Source organism: Pseudophryne corroboree, chromosome 5 (assembly GCF_028390025.1).
Source record: "Pseudophryne corroboree isolate aPseCor3 chromosome 5, aPseCor3.hap2, whole genome shotgun sequence".
Lineage (NCBI taxonomy): Eukaryota > Metazoa > Chordata > Amphibia > Anura > Myobatrachidae > Pseudophryne > Pseudophryne corroboree.
The window spans coordinates 755,566,833-755,584,575 of NC_086448.1; the positions used below are offsets into that span (position 1 = coordinate 755,566,833).

General features: G+C 45.2%; 1 protein-coding gene across 6 annotated transcripts in view; it reads right to left on the bottom strand.

The window, feature by feature from the left end:
• Nucleotides 1–17,743, bottom strand: part of PTDSS1 (phosphatidylserine synthase 1) — a 162,894-nt gene that overhangs the window by 16,722 nt on the left and 128,429 nt on the right. For all 6 annotated transcript variants that reach the window (XM_063924166.1, XM_063924165.1, XM_063924163.1 and 3 more), the window contains 4 exons: nucleotides 13,273–13,338; nucleotides 9,794–9,893; nucleotides 8,099–8,167; nucleotides 7,293–7,350 (listed from right to left, as the gene is read on the bottom strand). In XM_063924166.1, the coding sequence (XP_063780236.1) occupies nucleotides 7,293–7,350; nucleotides 8,099–8,167; nucleotides 9,794–9,893; nucleotides 13,273–13,338 (293 nt within the window). The remainder of the gene's footprint in view (nucleotides 1–7,292; nucleotides 7,351–8,098; nucleotides 8,168–9,793; nucleotides 9,894–13,272; nucleotides 13,339–17,743) is intronic.

The following is a 17,743-nucleotide window of genomic DNA, read 5'->3' on the forward strand; positions in this document are numbered from 1 at the left end:
GATGGATTCAGGGACGACTTCTCCCAATTTATGAGCCACCCGTGTCTCTGTAAACAAACTATCGTCTGTTGGAGATGGCTCAACAGTAAATCTTGCGACTGTGCGAAGATTAATAGGTCGTCTAGGTATGGGAATATCCTTATCCCTTGTTTGCGCAGACAAGCTGCCATAACCACCATGATCTTGGTAAACACCCTGGGTGCTGTAGCTAGCCCAAAGGGCAGAGCTTGGAACTGGAAGTGTTCCTTGAGGATGGCAAACCTGAGGTAACACTGATGTGATAGTGCTATAGGCACATGTAGGTAAGCATCCCGCACATCCAGAGATACCATATAGTCTCCCGGTTCCATAGCCAACATTATGGAGCGTAACGTCTCCATGTGGAACTTCGGGATCCATATGTAATTGTTCAACATCTTCAGATTTAGAATTGGTCGATATGACCCATTTGGTTTCTGGATTAGAAACAGATTGGAGTAATACCCCTGTCCCTTTTGTGATGGAGGTACTGGGACAATCACACCTGACTGCAGTAATTTTTGGACTGCTTCTTGCAGGGCATTGGCCTTCGACTCTATACGAGACGGGCTGGTGCAAAAAAATCTTTGAGGAGGCTGCCTCCTGAATGGGAACCCATACCCCTGAGTTACTACCTTCTGCACCCAGGCATCTGTTGTTGACTGTTGCCATGTGTGTGCAAATTGCAGGAGTCGGCCCCCAACCCTGGAATCCTCCAGGCGGAGGCCCGTCTCTTCAGGCTGAGGGTTTCTGTTCAGGTTTGGAAGCTGGCTTTTTGCTAGCCCACTGCTTCCTACCCCTTTTAAACTGGGGTTGTTTAGGCTCCTCTTTACCTTTCGCTTTGCTTTGCCAGCGAAATGAGCGAAATTTTAAACCCTTGGACTTAGGGTTGTAGGTAGCCGGAAATCTGACCTTCTTCGATTCAGCCTCTGACTCTAGGATATCCGATAAAGGTTTTCCAAATAATATATTACCCATGAAAGGCAATGCTTCCAATTCCTTCTTGGACTCCGCATCTACCTTCCAGGTCCGTAGCCAGACTGCTCTGTGAGCGACTACTGCCAGGGCTGAAGCTTTAGAAGCAACAGTGCCTACATCAATGGCTGCTTCTTCTAAATACTGGGCAGATTGTCTTAAACGGCAAAGACGATCCTCTTGCTCCCTAGTAGGAGAGGGGATGTCATTCTCTAGTTCCTCTATCCATTCGCCCATTGCCTTTGCTACCCAGGCCGAAGCCATAGCAGGTCTTACCACTGCACCCACAAGAGAAAAAATATTTTTCAATAGGCTCTCTACCCTCCTGTCTGTGACATCATTCAAACAGGTAGATGACAGTGGCAAAGCAGATTTGTGCACGAGTCGCAGAACATGTGCATCTACTTTTGGAGGAACTTCTCTCTTCGAACAATCTCCAGCAGGAAATGGATAATAAGAATCCCATCTCCTAGGAATCTTATACTTTTTACCGGGCGCTGCCCAAGACTCATCCATCATTTCCATCAACTCCTCTGACGCTGGAAATTCAGCTTTCACTGACTTTGTTCGTTTGAATACAGGTGCTTTTGCTTTTAACGCTGTCTTGGCTGGTTCTTCCAGAGAAAGCACAGCCTTTACTGCATTAATGAGTTCAGCTACATCATCTGAACTAAAGCTCTGCGACTGATCATCATACAGAGTTGAATCTATTGTTTCCGCATCATCATCCGATGTATCCTCTTGTGTAGTCTGCCATACAGACGTATCTGTCTTAGTCTTACCTGCCCCTTGGTTGCTTGTAGAGGCTACTGGAACCAAACCATAGGAAGGGAGCTGCATGTATGGGTTCATAGTGTAACCTAACCCCTGAGGTGGTGCTACTGGAGCTAACCTGTCCGCTATTGAAGACAGAGTCTTTGCGAACATATTCCATGGTGGCTCTACTGGAGGTTGAACTAACTCCTGTTTTTTACTTCGCTGAAAAGCGAAACAGTTTGCACACAAACCCTCAAAAGTGACCAATTGAATCATATCAATTACCCCTGACTTACAAGATAAGCATGTTAGGGCTATGGGAGTGCTTGACAAATTCTCCTCATCACTTTTGCCGCTCACAGACATTTTTTCTGATATTGACTACACAATTTTGTGACTGAACCACACCCTATAATCAGTATATAGAGGTGAGATCAATCTGACCACAGTGCACCTGATTTGAGGGTCAGAACAGGACTGACATTACACAGAAAAGTCAGCACACATACTAGCAGTCAGTCACATGTTAAAGCATTAGACATTGTCATATGAGAATACAACCTCCATAATAACTTATACATAAGTAGGAAATTTGTACTTCTGTTTAACTGGTTCTTTTTCAACATAACATGCAGAAAACACAGTAATACACAGGTCTCATATGCAATAGGTACTAAAAATTAACAGTGCACACTAAGAAGTAGAAGGAATTTTTAGTACTGTATACCCTGCCTCCAGGGAGCGGGATACAGGGAGACTCACCGCACTTCCATATCCAAGCAAAGACGCTCGAAAGACGCTGAGTGGATTCAGACGCTACTGGTGTACACTGCCGCTCTTGGTAACTGATAACGGACACGGACGCTGAGCGACTCCACGTGCATGCAGACACTAAAGGCCTGCGACTCGGTCTGGGCGGGTTTATATCCAGTGTACACAACCGCAGCGTCTAAGCTGCGACCGAGTACCCTCGTGGTAGCGTCTGAGCCGGAAGTGAGGTCATTCAGTTCATGAAACGAGAGACCCGCGGGAACTGGCCATGAACTCGGAGGAGGGACGGCCAGGAGAGCGTCTGAAACCCCCTGTTGACTTAAACTCCCAGGATCGCGGCCTCACCTAGTCCTGGCGCCTATGATCCCCGGAGCGTAGCGCTGTCACACTCGAGATGTTCGGCGCATCAACACGCTGTTTGTAGTCTCCACCAAATCAGCGTAGCTGTGTCCTGACCCCTCTAGTAAGAGGAAGCCCATATACTCACTGTCTCCCCATGCTCCGGCCACAGCCTGGTAACGTCTGCTGGACCTGCTAGAACATCCGACACAGACGCCCGTCGAGACAGCACTGTACCGCGAAGGTAAGCGTTGTTGCGACCCGGTGGGGAGTTGTTGGAGCGACTCTTTCTAATACACGTTTAAGACACTGTTAAGAGAAGTCGCTCAAACCAAAACAGTAAGTCTATAAAAATAAAGTAATGAAAACTTGAGGCTGCTTTCACAGCAGCCCTGTGACCATGCGGCTTCCTGCCGCACCAAGCAAAAAACTGATCTGACTGAGTCAGTGGGCGGGACTATATAGTGGAGGCCCCAATGCATCCTGGGAGGCCAGAAAGCTCGTGACCGTGTTGGTGCCATTTTCGCTGTCGCTCGACAATATCCCAATGTTATCCTGTGGATAATCCTGTGGACCCAGCCAGAGAAATACGTTAGAACCAATAGGACAGAGAGATCACTAGGGGGTACATTTACTAAAAAGCACTTTTGAAAAGTGTCTCGGCCTGATTTATTATTGCCCTTTTAAAACCAGCATCTAAAGCTCCACTGACATGAACTTCGCATACAGCTGCTTTGTAAATTCACCCCTAGACCTACCTTATTGCCAAAAAGTTGCTTTAACGGCTCCTTAAAAAGGAAATAAAATGTAGGGTTCACAAATTACCAGCGCATATAGGCGCAACCAATCTGGCTAATTTACATTAGACCGTTAACTGGTGACTGTGGAGAAGTTTGAATTATGCACCTAAATACATTAATGAGTCTTCTTACATTGAAGAACTTTTAAATTGCTGTCATTTGTATTCCTTGGGAGAACGGCGATTATATTTTAATCCAGCAGACCTGTCTGTAATTTTGTGTTTCTGATGATAAGCATTGGATTTACAAGAAAAAAAGTACAATAAAGTTCACAGTAAAAACTTTCATTTACAGATTTTAGAAATGTATAATTACTGCGTGTTCATTCTCTAGCATAGCCCAGAATGAGTTATACTGCAGTGCCATCTAGTGGACAGCAGCAACACAACAAGCAAAGGTTAAATTACACATACTGTACTACTAATCTTTTTTAATGAGCAGCTTACGACTTGTTGCATTGTTTCTCCTTACCTAATAATATCAAGATGAAAGTATGGACAGGGTAATGCATTAAAAATATATTTCTTTCTGTGCATTGATCCTCATTTCTACCTGTGTAAGTCTGATAAGCATATGAAGTTCACTATCAGGATTTTCACTCCCTTCTCTCTGCGTGCTGCAGCTATCTATCGCCCTCCTGGTCAACCCAAATAATTTCTAGAAGATTTTTCTGCCTGGCTTCCACACCTCTTATCTTCTTACATCTCTACCATTATGGTCAATTTCAATATAGCTGTTCACAGTCCACAATCTGTTCATGGCTCCAAACTCCTCTCTCTAACCTCCTCTCTTGGCCTCACCCAATGGTCTGACTCCTCTACTCACCAGTAGGGCCACTGCCTTAATGTTATGTTCACCAGGCACTGCTCAATTTCGGAATTCATTAACACTCCTTTTCCTCTCTCTGATCACAACCTGATCACCTTCTCAAATCTCTTCTATTACTCTAAACTCTATGACACTAAAAACAAGCAAGCCTCCTCTAACCTGCAGAAATACTGACAATATAAATTTTCAACAACTTTCCATTTCTCTGCAACAACTGCTCTCACCAATTTCTACATTTACCACACCCGAGACTGCTGTATCCCACCTGCACCAGACTTTAGAGCGTGCCCTTGATGAAGTGGTTCCAGCTAGCCCATCACACTCCTCGTAAGCCCGTGGCACTCTAAATCAACAAGACACCTACAAAAATGGTCACGTAAAGTAGGTCGGTCAGTGGCGTAAATCTCAGAATCCAAGTGACTTTCTTACATATAAGACCTCCTATCGTCAGCCCCTGAACACTGCCAAACAAACATATTTCCAATCTCTCATCTCTTGTCATGCCACCAACCCCAAGCGACTTTTTAATACATTTAAATCACTTCTTTACCCTCCCTCACCTCCCCCACTATCCGTGCACAAGAACTTGCTTCCTACTTCAAGGATAAGATTAATAAAATCCGAGATGAAATGGTATGCTCCAACTCAGCCAGTGACCTGCTCAATACCCTACCTGAACCCTCTGGCATTTTCTCTTCATTTGATCCCACAAGTGAAGATGAAGTATCAACACTCTTTTCATCCTCCTACTCCACTACCTCTCCTCTTGATTCTATACCCTCACAAGTCAGTAAAACGGTGTCTCCTGTACTTATCCCAATCTTTACTAAAACCTGTAATCTCTCTCTCTCTCCTGGCATCTTTCCTTCTCTGTTTAAGCATGCAGTGATTACTCCCATTTTGAAAAAAACACAATTCTGACCCAAACACTCTCTCTAACTACCGTCCCATTTCTCAGCTTCCATGTCTCTCCAAGCTACAGTACTTGAGAGGCTTGCCTACACTCACCTTACACACTAACTCCCACAACTTATTGGATCCACTTCAGTCAGGCTTTCGTGCCCAACACTCCACAGAGACGGCACTGACCAGAGTAGTGAATGATCTGGTCACTGCTAGATCGATAGGCCATTACACACTACTTATTCTTCTAGATCTCTCTGCTGCTTTTAACACTGCTGACCACTCTCTTCTCATACAAACACTACAATCCCTAGGTCTTCAGGACACAGCCATTACCTGGTTCTCATCCTACCTATCTAATCGCTCTTTCAGTGTTCACTTCTCTGATTCTACCTCTTCTTCTCTACCTCTATCAGTTGGAGTACCGCAAGGCTCAGTCTTAGGTCCTCTGCTTTTCTCAATCTATACCTCATCTCTTGGTAAGCTAATCAGCTCCTTTGGAATTCAGTATCATTTGTATGCTGATGATACTCAAATCTACCTATCCTCCCCAGATTTATCACCACCTGTATTGGCTCGTGTCACTGAATGCTTGTCTGCCATTTTATCATCTTGGATGTCATCTCGCCAAATTAAACTCAACATTTCCAAAACCAAATTATTTTCTCACCAGCCAAGAGTAGTTACCAACCTGACAATGTGACTATCCACCCTCCCCCACAAGCTCGCTGCCTAGGTGTCATCCTTCACTCTGAACTATCCTTTGTTCAACACATTCAATCTGTCTCTAAATCATGTTACATGAACCTAAAAGAAGATATCCAAAATACGTCCTTATCTTCCACAAGACACTGCAGAAACTCTAATCCATGCTCTCATTATCTCCCGCATTGATTATTGTAATAGTCTCCTGACTGGTCTCCCCAAACATAGGCTCTCACCACTACAATACATTTTAAATGCAGCTGCGAGGCTAATCTTCCTTCGTTAGACGTTCTTCGTCTGCTGATCCGCTCTGTCAGTCCCTCCATTGGTTACCTGTATTCTACCGTGTTAAATATAAAATACTTTTACTTACATACAAGGCTATTAACCAAACTGCACCAATATACATCTCTTCACTCATCTCAAGATATCTTCCTAACCGAGCTCTTCGCTCTGCACAAGATCTGCGTCTCTCATCCACAAGTATTACTTGTTCCCGCTCAAAATTACAGTATTTTATCCGGGCTTTCCCCACTCTGTGGAATGCACTTTCATGCACAATAAGACTCACCTCTAGTCTCCAAACCTTTAAACGTTCCCTGAAAACTCACCTCTTCAGACAAGCCTATCAAATTCCAGACCCACCCACATAACCTTCAGTGCTTCCCTATCCAATTACATCCTCTCTGTACATTCCACATAACCTCACATATTTTGTCTTCCAACATTCCTGGGTGATCATACCATACAACCCATTAAGAACCTTTGCAATCTGGTGGACCATTATGCAATAGGTAATATCTATCCTTGTGTATCTATGCCTATTTCCCAATAGATTGTAAGCTTGCGAGCAGGACCTTCCTACCTCTATGTCTGTCTGTTTTTACCCAGTTTTGTTCTATAACTGTTGTTCTAATTGTAAAGCGTAACGGAATATGCTGCGCTATATACTCCACCAAAGTCAGCGCACTTGTTTGTTTGTGTGTTTGCTATATACGAAACTGCCAATAAATAAAATAAATTGTCTAGAACACTTGCGCACTATGGATGTCTATGGACTGACAGGATGTGCACAATAGGAGACACTTGCCTATGGCAAAGGTACCTACAACTAGCATTCTTTATAAAGGCAAATAGGTACCAAACTACATAACAACATGCAGCATATAGCCTCAGGACACATGGGGGAACACTCACCTGCTTTTTCCTCATGTTGCCATGGGACGTCCATATTGTCATCACACTCCGAATAGGTCTGTAATGAGACACAATGGGTTACACAACAAACTACAGATGTGTCACTGTCCTCATACATTATTGCTGAATTCGTGCCAAACAGCCCATTTCGGTGCACCAGGTGCGACTAGTACACACCAGGAGACTGCACCGATTAATTGGATATGAGACACTTGTATATCTGTGCGTGATGGAGCCTGTATATGAAGTGCTACGACGCAGTAGCTCCAGCTATTTTCCACCCAAATTCCGTTGTGCTTCATATACAGGCTCCGTCGCACAGATGTACAGGTGTTGCAAATCACATTAATCAGCGTAGCCTCCCGATGCGTCCTAGTCACATTGCATTGTGTCTAAGACTCATTTTTGGTGTAAAAAGACGCCTGGCGCTAGCATAGTTGCCCTGGACCTGTGTCTCACGTCACATGGCGTATTGACGCAGGCGGTAGGAGGACACATCGGTAAGTAGCCTACAGATAGGTGGTAAAAAGAGGTGCAATAAAGATTAGAGTTACCCCTGGGAATGTGACAAACACTGGCACGTTAGCCCTGCGTGTTACACTATAGGGTGCGGATTCATGCATTATGCCCCTGACATAGATCAGTTCTGCCCAGTCCCCACTCACGTGATGACTGTATATAGTAGGTCAGTCACAGGCCACGGTGTAATCATTGTGCACAGAAGCTGTGCGGATTTGGCTTATTGTTGCTTCAATTTAGTACAGTAAAGGCGTATGGGGAATAAGGAATATCTGGGAGCTTCATACCTTCCGTCGCTCACCACAGTGATCGGCGTACCACACCATGCCATACAGGCAGAGGAAGGTCGTAATCGCCTGTAACATAGGACAAAGCACTTAACCTAAAACTAATCAGATTGTTAGCATGTAATATATAACAGCAATAAAATTTAGACTAAAAGAGAAATAAGTGTGTGTGTGTGTATAATATATATATATATATATATATATATATATATACACACACATACACACACACACACATATATATATATATATATATATATATATATATATATATATATATTAGTTTTTTTTTTTTTTATCTATCACACACACCTCTCTGGTTTTAACAGAAGAATAAAACCGTCACTAAATAAAGTGGACTCTTATGGAGTGCCAACAAGGAATGTAGTTAAAATGCCGCCAGACAAGATCACGGCGGTCAGAATACCGACACTGGAATCTCGAATGACGTCATAAGGCCGGTGTCAAAATACCAACGCCGGAATCCTGATCGTTCTTCCACTGGGACGCGCTTGCGTCCTGCCGCGGTGGGGAAGGGAAGTTTAGACATAAGAAGGGGGGTTAGGGTTAGGCGCCAAGCGGGGAGGGCTAGGTTTAGGCAGCGGGGGTAGGGGGGTGTTAGGATTAAGCACCACCTGGGAGGGTTAGGCACATACAAGGGAGAGTTAGATTACTTTGAGGAGCCATGTGTCTCTCCTGTATTCAAAGCCAATAGTCTCCTTTTTTCAGAACGACCCAAAGTTATCAGTGGCCAAGGGACCTAAATACAATTATGGGAATGTATTTATCTTAATGAATACATTTGATGTTTACTACTCATTTTTGCCCACAGCAATAGGCTCCTAAATTACATTTTCGGAAGTTGCTATTACGAACATTATATTATGATTGGCACATTGTGGGGCAGTAACACAATTGCTTGCTGTTTTGGATTATGACTGCGCAATCGCATTTCAGTTTGTTTTTAACAATCTCATTTTTCTCTAGACACCCCTTTCAGACAGTGGACAGCCCGCAGATCCATAGAGGTAGACCTATGTCAGAACACTCGGTAATTGTGGACAGCCCGCAGATCCATAGAGGTAGACCTATGTCAGAACACTCGGTAATTGTGGACAGCCCGCAGATCCATAGAGGTAGACCTATGTCAGAACACTCGGTAATGGTGGACAGCCCGCAGATCCATAGAGGTAGACCTATGTCAGAACACTCGGTAATTGTGGACAGCCCGCAGATCCATAGAGGTAGACCTATGTCAGAACACTCGGTAATTGTGGACAGCCCGCAGATCCATAGAGGTAGACCTATGTCAAAACACTAGGTAATTGTGGACAGCCCGTAGATCCATAGAGGTAGACCTATGTCAGAACACTCGGTAATTGTGGACAGCCCGCAGATCCATAGAGGTAGACCTATGTCAGAACACTCGGTAATGCTCTGACACAACGCTGTCTGTTCTTACCACACTGATCACACTGGATCTCCTCCTCACTAGATCAATGGATGTACCTCCACCAATCACCAGCAAGCTCTCCCCTGAGTGTACCACATGCGGGTATGAGGAAATGCTCACACAAGATTCCATGATGTTGGAAATCACACACTAGCATGCAATTAACAAATGTCATAACAGATATTCATTTTAGCACAAAACAATCCCTTCAAGAGAGCAAATTAATACAGTACTTCACTTACCACACAGAGAAGCCAGAAGACCACATATAGCATATGGGTTTTGGAGAAGAGATCATGACCAAACTTTATACACACTAATGCTTCAAGAAACGCAATAGCACTGCCAAAGGGAATACCGAAAAAAGAGAATACATGCATTTATTTCTTAACAATTTACAAAGCAACTTTTTTATTTTTTCCCTGAATATCTTTTTTCCCTCCCTTTCAGGGTTACTTGGAGCCTTATTAGATATTAATATAATAGTATTCCCAGCATTAAATAAAACACAGATGTTGAAACAAAGTAATCCAAAGCTGCGTTCAAAGTGCTGAGCATTGGTGCAGGTGGTGACTGAGTAAGGGTCACTATGACAGGGTCTCATCCCTTCCCACTACATTTCCTGTAACTATGGTAGTATGTATACACACACTGGTTACCCGGGAATATTATTACTGCAGTGTGTCTACGTACTATGTGTTACTGCTCTGTACAGCACTGCAGAACCTCTTGCCGAGGTTCCCAAACCTAGGGAGCATAGAGGTCCAAGGCACTCTAAAGGTCCAGGTTTTAAGTATATCCATGGTTGGCCACAGGTAACTTACGGGAAGCAGTCAGGATTCTGGCTGTTGGTATCCCAGCAGACATAATACCGACACCAAAATACCGACCCTATTCTGAATGCAAACCCCGGCATCCAGAATGGGTACAACATCCTGGCGACGGAATACAGATAGCCAGAAACCCAAAACGAGAAGAAACCACGGTGCAAGGCAGTTAACCCGTGTGGGGGTTAGGGTGAGGCTGCGTTCCAGCGGGTTAGGGGTCGAGGGTGGGAAGGGGAAGGATGTTTAAGTTTTGGCAGTGGGGACAGGGGGTTCGGTATAGGCATCTACGGGAGGTGTTTATGGATAGGCACCAAGGGTGGAGTTTAGGGTTAAGGCTGCGGGGAGGGAGGGTTACGGGGCAGGGAAGAGGGGAGCACCCCCCTTACTCGCCCCTGTTGGCTTTGTAACAATCGGTATCCCGGAGTCTGTATTTCGAGCGATGGGATCCCATATGTCGGTAACTCTTACTGCTCCCCCAACTTAGTACCTCAGTCAATTTGATGTAACCATCTGTGCTGAACCATAGATACGCTTAAAACCTGGACTGTTAAGGTGCCTTGAGGACCACGTTTGAGAACCGGTGACTTATCCAATAAATTAGTGCTAATAATATTACTAATAATGAGTAGAATACAAATTTAACATATTATTATTATTAGTAATTAGAATGAAAGGATAAGTCCACTTGGCCACCATTTCCCTTCCAATTCTCAAAACTGTGATCATATCTGGATCCTCTTCCGGCATCAACAGGGCAGGAGATCGGACATTTAAATGATGCAGCTTTCATTTCTAAACCATGCACAGATAAGCCAAAGCTTTGGCTTTAAGACTGTGCATTGATGTACCATTTATTCACTGGCACAAAGGGACTGGACTGAGTAAGAACCCCTTATAATAGATAAAAATATGGATAGACAAAGAAATCACTGGTACAACTGTGAGACCAGAGAAGAGGACACTCAGTGCTGTAGAAGGCACTTTATTGCTTAGTTGTCTCCATGCGCTGGCCACCCCTACTCCTGATAAAGCACATCAGATCACCTCAACATTAACAGAAGGGACAGTGTCCAACAGGGGTATTCAACAGCTGCTGTTGGACTACACCTCCCAGCATGCCATGCCATGGTTTTGCCATTAGGGCAGGCTAAAACTGTCAGGGCATGCTGGAAGGTGTAGTCCCACAGCAGCTGGGGGCCGCAAGTTGAATACAATATTGAGTACAACATCTCTATCAACAGTGTCTACTATACACAACAGAGAGAAATATTAATCAACTTACACAAACTGCAAGCTTTGCAGCCATTCCATAGTCATCCGTAAGGGATATCCACTATCTGTACATATTTACCAGCACACACTTTTGTATAATTTAGGATTCAAATTAATTAGGATTGTGAGGGGATAAGGAGCATATGTTTATTACATATATCAATTATGGACGTGAAACTTTAAAAATTGCAACAATGAGGCACAAAATGGGTTTGACAAAAACCTTAAGGACGAGACACCAAGACCAACAGCTCTAAGCTGGGCCAAAATCAAGTCCTCTAGTGCAGCTTGTGACATTTATCTATGGGACTCTCATTCCGGAGGCCAACGAGTAACATTACTCAAACAGCTGATGTCATTTGTAATGAATAGTAGGACGGCCGCAAAGCTGAAGCTCAAAGGGTCTGATTCAATTGTGGTGTGCGCCACCTGCTAGCCAACTAAAGGAATGGGCGTCTATAGGAGCTATTGAATTGTTGCTCCCATAAACTCCCATCGTTATCACACCACCTCAAAGTGCGAGAAAAAAAAAGGGGTTAAAAAGTTTGTAGTCTGAACGCTCATTCAGGATTTTTAGACTGGATTAGGGCTGACATGCTCCGATAGATGCGCGCGGTTGGGGACAGGCCATCTCAAACTTCTATGCTTGTGATACACCAAAACTCCTTTTCTAGGAAAGTTCATGTGAAAGAAAGAAAAAACACTGCAAGGCTCTTCAAATAATTTATTCTGCGGTGCAAAGAAAATTAAAAATATAAGGAAGCAAAAACTAAAAATCCCACTGATTAAGATAAACTGAAGTGAGCCCACTGAAGTGCACAAGGCAAGGACTTCAATCCACAAATCATTATTGGTTTAAGACGGACCACTAGCATCAGGAGGAAGGGGGCTCCGCGTAACACCCCCCCCTATTCCGGGGCAGACCACGGAGGCTGTGGCCAGAGTGATGACGCTGTCTTTTGCAATTGCCCAACTACTTCCTTGGAATCACCGCTGGATATATCCACTGTGTGGGCTGCACCAGTATACACCAAATACATTTTGCTAGGAACCAGGTACATCGCTGAGGGATAGCCTGATTAATATTCATGAAGCCAGACTAATATTCATGAGATTCTAGCTCTTAGCACATTGACAGGTTACAATATCATGAATATTAGTTCTGTTCACAAAACGTTTGCGTCCACTACGAAGAATTCAATGGTCCACTTTTGGTGGTCACACCCAGTGGCGTTCTGGATGCGCAATTGTCAAACTGACTGGGCACTGTCCTGCATGAGAGCAATCAACTGACATATTCTGGCAAAAGCCTTTCAGATTGGATCAGATCTGTTAGGGAATGTCTACAAATCCAGTCGGAAGAGGTCAGTGATTGCGATAACTTATGAACTCACCCAGAAGTGTTACAGCACAACAATACAGCCCAGCCTCTGAAGAAAAAAAAGCCCAGAAACGTTTCTGGGGACCAGCAGTCAATTCAAGACCACTGTATTTTTCTACTGTCCTAAAATGTGCTCCTGCTACACCTTGGGGCTTCTTGGAAGAAAATGACTAGCAACAGAACTGGGCCAACAATCCTGCAATAACATGGAATAAAGAGATTCACAAAATTTGGTACTCACCCAAACACCCAGCACTGTGTACCAACTCTTTTGCACTGTGTGTCTGTGAGATATGCGTAGTATTGCCTATAAAATATAGAAAGTTGAAAAGTTAAGCGCAATGTTGCATGTTTAGTAGTGAGAATATAACATAATAAGATGTGACAGTGCTCATCCTATAGGGTAATTTGCCGCAATTAGTGTGCCTGCGGATGTGCACTGCGCATACACCAATAATCCATATGATCACATGGGTGCGAGTGCACTCGCGAACGGATCCCAGCAAGGCGAGAATAGTCACATCCGAAACGCATTTACAGGTAAAATGAGCCCGGTCACATCTGCAGGTGCAAAATACATAAACTTGGCCAGTGTGTCATTTTTCTTAGTGCGGTTTAGACAATGGAACATAACAAAAGATTGGTTACTAAGGGTTACAGCATAGTTCGGCTCATAGCGACATTTATTACTAAATGGTCACAAAATTGTCACGATCTACTCTGCTAGAGATTTACAAGGATGTGTAGAATTTGTACATGGGAATCTCTAATCGAGTGTAGTACGGCTGACCGGCGTACCGACGCCGGCTGACCGGCATACCGACGCCGGGATCCCGGCGGGGAGGGGCGAGTGCAGCAAGCCCCTTGCGGGCTCGCTGCGCTCGCCACGCTGCGGGCACGGTTGCGACCTGCGGTCGCCACGGGTTCTATTCCCACTCTATGGGTGTCGTGGACACCCACGAGTGGAAATAGTCCCTGTTGGTCGGCATGCCGACCATCGGGACAGTGACCAGTCGGGCTGGTGGAGGAGGTCATGTGACTGTCGGTCAGCTGACCGGCGGTCACATGAATACCACCCCTCTAATCACATGGGGAGGTCAATAAAAGCAGCTTTAGAGATAATCATTAACACAAAGTTAGTTACGTAAATCACTTAAGTTTTTATATACACACACTTATTGAAAATAGGAATTTGATACATACCGGTAATTCCTTTTCTCGTAGTGGATACTGGGGAAAAGTACTTTCAGTACCGTGGGGTATAGATCGGGTCCATTGGAGCCTGGGCACTTTAAGAATTTAATAGTGTGTGCTGGCTACTCCCCTCTATGCCCCTCCTAGCAGACTCAGTCTAGAAACTGTGCCCAAGGAGACGGACATACATGAGAGAAGGAAACTTACAACCTAGTAAGCAGGAAAAACTAAGCACTGGGCGGGCGCCCAGTATCCACTACAGACTATGAGAAAAGGAATTACCGGTAGGTATCACATTTCTATTTTCTCTAATGTCCTAGTGAATACTGGGGAAAAGTACTTTCAGTATCGTGGGGAAGTCCCAAAGCTCCCAGAACGGGCGGGAGAGTGCCAAGACCCTGCAAAACCACCTGACCAAATTGAAGGTCATCCTTGGCCAAGGTGTCGAACCTGTAGAACTTAACAAACATGTTCAACCCAGACTAAAGGGGGGTACTCACGGAGGGATATTCTAATCTGACTAGATTGATTAGAATTTAAGCATGATCGCTCCGTGTGTACCCCCTACAGCGATAGCGATGCCCAGCCCCACGCATCGCTATCACTGGTGCTAGATTGGCCTGCATGCAGGCCAATCTAGCGGGTCGCTCACTTCACCCGCTGGGTGAAATGAGCGCCCCCCACCCCCATCTCCCCCCGCACGCTCAGCACACATCTCTCCCACATCGGCCAGTCTATATGGGCCTTAAGGAGCTGCATGGCACAAATGCGAGGCCGAGACACCCCAGGCAGCCACCCAGGAAGAACCCGCTGACCTAGTGGAGTGGGCCTGGATAGAGAGGAGGGAGACATGGGAAAGAAAAACCCAAGAAGGATATGATAACTGTCCCAAAATCCATACAAAGTGTATTTATCTATCAGATAGAGATTTATCTAGATCAGAACTCTATTTATTAGAAAAGGGTCTTAAATTCTCACCCACCACTTATCCTAATATGTTTGAACTGTTTGTGGATCTAAAACAGACACATACGCACTATTTGCAGGAAAAGATATTTTGGTAAAAAAAAAAAAAAAAAGTCTTCATTTGAGAAAATAAGAATTTACTCACCGGTAATTCTATTTCTCGTAGTCCGTAGTGGATGCTGGGGACTCCGTCAGGACCATGGGGAATAGCGGCTCCGCAGGAGACAGGGCACAAAATTTAAAAGTTTGACCACTAGGTGGTGTGTACTGGCTCTCCTCCAAGCCTCAGTTAGGATACTGTGCCCGGACGAGCGTACACAATAAGGAAGGATTTTGAATCCCGGGTAAGACTCATACCAGCCACACCAATCACACCGTACAACTTGTGATCTGAATCCAGTTAACAGTATGATAACGTAGGAGCCTCTGAAAAGATGGCTCACAACAATAAACAACCCGATTTTTTTGTAACAATAACTATGTACAAGTATTGCAGACAATCCGCACTTGGGATGGGCGCCCAGCATCCACTACGGACTACGAGAAATAGAATTACCGGTGAGTAAATTCTTATTTTCTCTGACGTCCTAGTGGATGCTGGGGACTCCGTCAGGACCATGGGGATTATACCAAAGCTCCCAAACGGGCGGGAGAGTGCGGATGACTCTGCAGCACCGAATGAGAGAACTCCAGGTCCTCCTTAGCCAGGGTATCAAATTTGTAGAATTTTACAAACGTGTTCTCCCCTGACCACGTAGCTGCTCGGCAGAGTTGTAATGCCGAGACCCCTCGGGCAGCCGCCCAAGACGAGCCCACCTTCCTTGTGGAGTGGGCATTGACAGATTTAGGTTGTGGCAGGCCTGCCACAGAATGTGCCAGTTGAATTGTGCTACAAATCCAACGAGCAATCGTCTGCTTAGAAGCAGGAGCACCCAGCTTGTTGGGTGCATACAGTATAAACAGCGAGTCAGATTTTCTGACTCCAGCCGTCCTTGAAATATATATTTTCAATGCTCTGACAACGTCCAGCAACTTGGAATCCTCCAAATCGCTAGTAGCCGCAGGCACCACAATAGGCTGGTTCAGGTGAAACGCTGATACCACCTTAGGCAGAAAATGAGGACGCGTCCTCAATTCTGCCCTGTCCGAATGGAAAATCAGATATGGGCTTTTATACGATAAAGCCGCCAATTCCGACACTCTCCTGGCTGAAGCCAGGGCCAGTAGCATGGTTACTTTCCATGTAAGATATTTCAAATCTACCGATTTGAGTGGCTCAAACCAATGGGATTTGAGAAAATCCAAAACTACATTGAGATCCCACGGTGCCACTGGGGGCACAACCGGGGGCTGTATATGTAGTACTCCTTTTACAAAAGTCTGGACTTCAGGAACTGAAGCCAATTCTTTCTGGAAGAAAATCGACAGGGCCGAAATTTGAACCTTAATGGACCCTAATTTGAGGCCCATAGATAATCCTGTTTGCAGGAAATGTAGGAATCGACCCAGTTGAAATTCCTCTGTCGGGGCCTTCCTGGCCTCACACCATGCAACATATTTTCTCCAAATGCGGTGATAATGTTGTGCAGTCACCTCCTTCCTGGCTTTGACCAGGGTAGGGATGACCTCTTCCGGAATGCCTTTTTCCCTTAGGATCCGGCGTTCAACCGCCATGCCGTCAAACGCAGCCGCGGTAAGTCTTGGAATAGACACGGTCCCTGCTGAAGCAGATCCCTTCTTAGAGGTAGAGGCCACGGATCTTCCGTGAGCATCTCTTGAAGTTCCGGGTACCAAGTCCTTCTTGGCCAGTCCGGAGCCACTAGTATCGTTCTTACTCCCCTTTGCCGTATAATTCTCAGTACCTTGGGTATGAGAGGCAGAGGAGGGAACACATACACTGACTGGTACACCCATGGTGTTACCAGAGCGTCCACAGCTATTGCCTGAGGGTCTCTTGACCTGGCGCAATACCTGTCCAGTTTTTTGTTGAGGCGGGACGCCATCATGTCCACCATTGGTCTTTCCCAATGGACTACAATCATGTGGAAGACTTCTGCTGCTGACAGTGCTATCACATGATTTTCCGCCCAGCGAAGAATCCTTGCAGCTTCTGCCATTGCCCTCCTGCTTCTTGTGCCGCCCTGTCTGTTTACGTGGGCGACTGCCGTGATGTTGTCCGACTGGATCAACACCGGCTGACCCTGAAGCAGAAGTTTTGCTAGGCTTAGAGCATTGTAGATTGCTCTTAGTTCCAGTATATTTATGTGAAGAGACGTTTCCAGGCTTGACCACACGCCCTGGAAGTTTCTTCCTTGTGTGACCGCTCCCCAGCCTCTCAGGCTGGCATCCGTGGTCACTAGGACCCAGTTCTGTATGCCGAATCTGCGGCCCTCTAACAGATGAGCACTCTGCAACCACCATAGCAGAGACACCCTTGTCCTTGTCGACAATTTTATCCGCTGATGCATCTGCAGATGCGATCCGGACCATTTGTCTAGCAGATCCCACTGAAAAATTCGTGCATGGAATCTGCCGAATGGAATCGCTTCGTA